A 6306-nucleotide genomic window follows, 5' to 3' on the forward strand; every position below is an offset into this window, starting at 1 on the left:
CCTCCCAATAACAAATACTGATAAAAGAACAATAACATTTCACTTCTAATTTGATTGACTCATCCTCAAAAAAAAAAAATAGATAGATAAATAAAATAGAGAGCTAATTGCGAAAATAAAGATATATCAAAACATTTTCATACCTCATCCATCACAAGCCCCCCCCCCCCCCCCCCCCCGACGGTTGGGATTGCTTCCCAAGATTTCACCAATCTATATCGTCCAATTACAGTTGTCCAATTGGTTATATTTTTGAAAAGTCAAAAATATCTTAATATAATTTTCGAACTCACAGCAGAATCAAAACGTCAGGATTAATTCAAATTAACAAGATCCCAATTTTAAGAGAAATACTGTATTTTAAATAGTAAATTGATGAAGAATGTATGGTTACAAATTAAAGAAAAATTTTGAATTTACGTGTAATATTATTTTATTAAAAAAATATATGATTGAAAATAAAATTTTGGAAAAATAAATTTTTAAAAGAATGAGAATCAAACAAGGGTTAACATAAAAATAATTATTTCACCATAAAAAGAAAACCCAGTTTTTTCACTTTCATTTAATTTAGTTACTATTTTACTTATTCTAATAGGTTAGTTTTATATGGTTCAATCATATCACCAAACTTCATAAATATTTTCATTAAGGTCACATGTAACTAATCGTTACTAAAAGTTTAAAACTAATGAAACTTGTATGCTTGGATTTAACGATCAACTAGGTCGCTAGAATTGGACACACAGGATTTCAATTTACAAAGTTATTTAATTCTAGATCTCAATGTAACTCGTCGTTAAATCTTCAACTTGCTAAAGTGGAAGGAATGTTGACATGGACGAAGTTTAGGGCGTTGGGCAAAATGGATTTCAATGTAACAAGGGATTGGGAAAAACTCAATCTCCAACTTGAATGAAAATCAATCCGATATTTTAAAATTGTTTGTACCGCGACTACATTTGTTTATTCACGCAAGCGTATCTTATTAGTTATTGCAACAAAATGTAACATATCAATTAATAATTACATAGTTTAGTGATTCAATGGAAATATTTTAAAATTAGGTCACTTCCAATAAAATTAAACCTATTTTTAACCCATTATTTTCCAAAAAATAATCATCACACAATCCTTCTATAAAAATCAAAGTCTTTGCATGACTCGAAACAGAGTAGTCTCTTCATATTCGATTAGCTAGTATAGACCAGAAACAAAGTGCCACGACCATGGCAAATTCCGCGGAGGTGCCGATAGCCTACCGGGCCTACACCTCGGCTGCGGTGCCAGAATGGCTAAACAAAGGCGACAACGCATGGCAGATGACCTCCGCTACCCTCGTCGGTCTCCAGAGCGTCCCCGGCCTCGTAATCCTGTACGGCAGCATAGTCAAGAAGAAATGGGCCGTCAACTCCGCCTTCATGGCTCTCTACGCCTTCGCCGCCGTCGTATTTTGCTGGGTCATTTGGGCATACAAGATGTCATTCGGCGAAAAGCTCCTCCCTTGCTGGGGCAAGGCCGGCCCGGCTTTAGACCAGAAATTCTTGATCAAACAGGCGGCGCTGCTTGCTACCAAACATCACTTCCATAACGGCACGGTGGAAACCCCCATGGCCATGCCGTACTACCCCATGGCGTCAATGGTTTGGTTTCAATGCGTTTTTGCTGCTATAACGCTTATTTTGCTTGCCGGGTCTTTGCTGGGGAGGATGAATATTAAGGCATGGATGATATTTGTCCCGCTGTGGTTAACTTTTTCTTACACGGTGGGGGCGTTCAGCCTTTGGGGCGGCGGGTTCTTGTACCACTGGGGCGTCATGGATTATTCCGGTGGCTATGTTATTCATCTTTCATCGGGAATTGCTGGCATCACAGCCGCATACTGGGTCAGTCATTATTTGCTTTTGCTCTTCATAAACTGTTTACAGAATGTGTTAAGATAATATTAGACCATTTAATATTTACTTTTTTAATTCGATACTGTGTAGATCAGTTATTGATCGAGTAATGTAAAGTGTAAGTTTGAATATTCTGCTAGATTCCTAGATTTTTCATAGGACTTTGGTTGAGGTCTATCTGTCACATTCCCTTTTAGGAAATAATGTTATTTAGCATTAGTAGTGAGACCAATTTAGGTAGTGTTATATAATAAATTTAATGAAAATTTTGAGTTAAGTAAATCATTTAATAGTGCTTATCATTTAATGTCATATTAGCGTCAGTTTTAACTATTTTTTAGTCAAGAAATAAAGTTTTCAACGAAAGTATGAAGAATCACGTGTTTGTGCATTTTTTCTTTTAATCCGTTCACACTTGGTTGTAGACATTTTGTACCCATCGTTATCAGTCCTCGTTTGGTAGGGACTAAAATAGAAATTTAGTAGATTTTGACAAAAATTGGTAAAATATGTGTTTAAAAACTTGTTTAACCCATAAAATATGAGGTTAAAATTGATGATTAACTTTGATTTTGATCAAAATCTATGCTTAACTCGATTTTATGTAAATTATTTAAATTCATTTTTTTCTCAAACTCATTTTCAATTGTACATTCTTAAAAAAAAAAAATGAATTACTTTTCACAAAATTTATATCAAACATACCCTTAGTAAAAATTCTAGAGATCATTGACCAAGATCCCAATAACAACAGACTAAACCTTGTTATTTGTCAAGTTAGAATTTGATTTTATTTTAAGTCAACATGTTCTGTGTTAATTTAGGTAGCAAGCAAAGGAAACATTATTGTACATATGGCAATCCTTTGGTTTTTTATAGTAACGGTTGACTAGACTAGACTATTGCTTTAATTACTTGAATCGTTTCCCTATGTTATCCAAATTATTGAACAAGACACATATATTTTTAAGAGCTTAATTGGTTTGAATTAAAATTTAATTTTAATTTAAGTCAATGTCAAACAATCAATATTAATTACATCTTTCATGGTTTCACAACTTTTCAATTATACATTTAAAAAAACTTCTATCACAATCTACAAAAAAAAATCTAATTTTAATTCCTACAAAACACCTACTAAATTTCGTCGAGTTCTATTCCATCTATATATATTAGCCAACAAGTCACAAACGAATAAATTAGTTCTACATTATACAATGATCTCATCTGAATTTATGTTATATTCAGTTCACTAAAATCTCTTCTAAACTTCAATAATATATTAAACGAATTGTTCATTTGTATAATGTTAATATGTCACTTTTTCGACTTAAAATAATCCAACTTCTATGCAGGTTGGTCCAAGATCGAAAATTGATAGGGAGAGTTTTCCTCCAAACAACGTACTGCTAATGCTGGCCGGTGCAGGGTTGCTGTGGATGGGATGGGCCGGGTTCAACGGCGGTGATCCATACGCCGCCAACATTGACTCATCCATGGCCGTGCTGAATACTAATATATGTGCAGCCACTAGCCTACTCGTATGGACATGGCTCGATGTCATATTCTTCGAAAAGCCTTCAGTTATTGGAGCTGTGCAGGGCATGATCACTGGCCTTGTTTGCATCACTCCTGGTGCAGGTATCTTTATTTTTCCTCTCAATACATTCTATTCATTTTATTTTGGTTATGGGATCAATGTTTCTAAATTCGACTCCGGGCATTGATTTGAGGGCCAATCTGAGGTTAAAGTTATTCAAAAAATATAAGTTAATTTTCGTATCAACGTAGCATTACAGAATGATCGTAAAACATGATCACTTGTGTCCATTGACGGGTTGAATGAATTTTATTTTGATTTTATGTATATCAATTACTAAGCTCTAGTCAAATTGACTGGTCTTGTCTGATTTTTATAACATTGAATAACAATGAAAAATTGATATTAGTAGTTCGATTCCCTTATAAAATCAAGAACTTTTTGTTTACATGATGTTTAAATGTTTATGTCAACATTTAGAACAAACATATAAATTGACGAGAAGATGTGATCAATGTTGGTCTACCACATTTGAGTTCAATTTTATATGTGAAACCATTGCTAAGAATATGTTCTATGCATACATTTCTATCAAAAGATTTGAAATTCAATCAATTGAATCATTTCATAGGTCTTGTTCAAGGATGGGCTGCAATAGTCATGGGCGTTCTCTCAGGAAGTGTCCCATGGTTCACAATGATGATTGTCCACAAGAGATGGACACTTCTCCAAAAAATCGACGACACCCTTGGTGTTTTCCACACCCATGCTGTTGCCGGTTACCTCGGAGGCATTCTTACGGGCCTTTTTGCTGAGCCACAGCTTTGTGCCCTCTTCTTGCCCGTCACCAACTCTCGTGGCGGTGTTTACGGTGGCGTTGGCGGCGTGCAATTCCTCAAACAGATTGTTGGTGGAGGATTCATCATAGGATGGAACATTGTTGTGACTTCGATCATTTGTGTAGTGATAAGATTTATAATACCATTGCGCATGCCAGAAAATGAATTGGAGATTGGGGATGATGCGGTGCACGGTGAAGAAGCGTATGCATTGTGGGGCGATGGAGAAAAGTACGATCCGACAAAGCACGGTTTCTCGTCCGATGATCAAACACAACATGGTAGGCATCTAGTGGTGCTACCCAGGTTGTCTGAATGGAAATATGCTGTAATTGGATAAAACAGAATCTTGGAGAATTTATAAACTTATTTGTTTATGTGAATATAAATTTGGTTTCAGTATTGTAATCACTTATTTCATTCACAATTATCCTTGATCGTGCATCAACTATTTGAGTTTCTCTTCTAGCAATAACCTAGCACTAGAGATTGTTCATTATGAATAACAATAATGGATGATGATCCATACACAAGTTCGAGATCTAACTCTCAAAAAGGGCTGGGAATCCAAATGCTACATTACTCATTGAATGGGGATGTTCAGTGCAATTTTGTATTTATAATTGTTATAATAAAATAAGAGGAAATTACTAGAAATGTCGACTTTCACATATCCACTTGCAAAAACGTCCACGATTGCAAATCCTTGCAACAATGTCCATTTCGGAATAATTTAGACCAAAATACCCTTGTTAGCAATTTATGATTCCAAATAAAGACAAAAATGACATTTTTGTAATTAAAAATTTAATTTTATTGGCCAATAAAATTTTGACATATAACCTGCCCTATTTATTTCAAAAGTGCACATGTAAAATCACAATAAATGCTATTTTTCTCAATGACAGAAATGTCGAGAATTACATTGCAAGTGGAAAGAAATATTATGTTCGGAACGAAATGTCATTCTAGACATCTAATATGTTGAGAACAACATTTGAAATGTTGAGAACATTTAATGTTGTGATTCGACATCTGTACTTTTGAAATATAAATGGAGCTTAAATATCGAGAACGATATTTGAAATGTCGAGAACATCATTTTAATGTAACTTCTCATGGAAATTACTTTTCGAAATCCTTGACAAATTGGGATAAAAAAAATTAATTGCTTCATTTTTTCATTGAGGGCATAGACAGTTTAGTACTAAATTTAAAAAGTGAACATTTTTTAATTGACAACCATGAAATTTGACATTTTTCAAAATACCCTTTATTATAATTCTTCTAACGTGGGATTGGAGCGCTTTATTGTATATTCCTTAGTTCACTATGTAATTTGTCCTTAAAAGAAGATATATCTAATTGATCAACAAACGCTTCAATATTCTAATCAATATAAAATACTGGACAAGATGAATCCATGAGTCTCGTGGCTCTCCTTCAATAAAATTAAAAATCCATCATATAATGGACAGTTTATATTCAACAAAATTAATTAAGTCCATATATAGTCCTCAACAATAAAATTGTCCTTCCACTTATATAATGGAAAGTTTATACGTATCGAGGGAATGATTATGTTAGGTTCCATTTGGGATGATTTTTGTTTGGATAATTTTATTACCACAACAAAATTTATTAAGTGCACCATTTTTTTTATTTACTTAAATAACGTTAAATAAAATTACATAATTAGAATTTTAATATACTTTTTAATAAAATAAATTATTATTCCACCACAAACATAAACATAATCCTTTATTCTACATTTGTATTATCTTCTGCCTCATTCATACACATCTATCAGTTTGTTTAATCTCCAAAGTTTTGATCAGTTTTTGATTTCTTACACTCCAAGCAATTGATAAAAAAAAAATTATTAATAACAAATTGCATTGAGAATAAAGTCTTGCAGAGACAAAGGTCTTTATCTAATCCAGGGGGATTTACGTTTATTTCATCGCATTTGCCAGCAAAGAAATTTACCATTTTGTGCATTTTTTTTTATGATGAGATAAAGAGTGTG

General features: G+C 33.4%; 1 protein-coding gene across 1 annotated transcript; it reads left to right on the forward strand.

Moving 5' to 3' along the window:
• The first annotated feature begins 1150 nt into the window (after nt 1–1150).
• LOC111365316 (ammonium transporter 3 member 2-like) lies at nt 1151–4725 on the forward strand. The gene is made up of 3 exons (XM_022985763.1): nt 1151–1886; nt 3254–3539; nt 4070–4725. Exons 1-3 carry the CDS (start codon nt 1230–1232, stop codon nt 4615–4617), a joined length of 1491 nt encoding a protein of 496 aa, XP_022841531.1. The 5' UTR covers nt 1151–1229; the 3' UTR covers nt 4618–4725.
• The last annotated feature ends 1581 nt before the right edge of the window (nt 4726–6306 follow it).

This window comes from Olea europaea, chromosome 17 (assembly GCF_002742605.1).
Source record: "Olea europaea var. sylvestris chromosome 17, O_europaea_v1, whole genome shotgun sequence".
Taxonomy (NCBI): Eukaryota; Viridiplantae; Streptophyta; class Magnoliopsida; order Lamiales; family Oleaceae; genus Olea; species Olea europaea.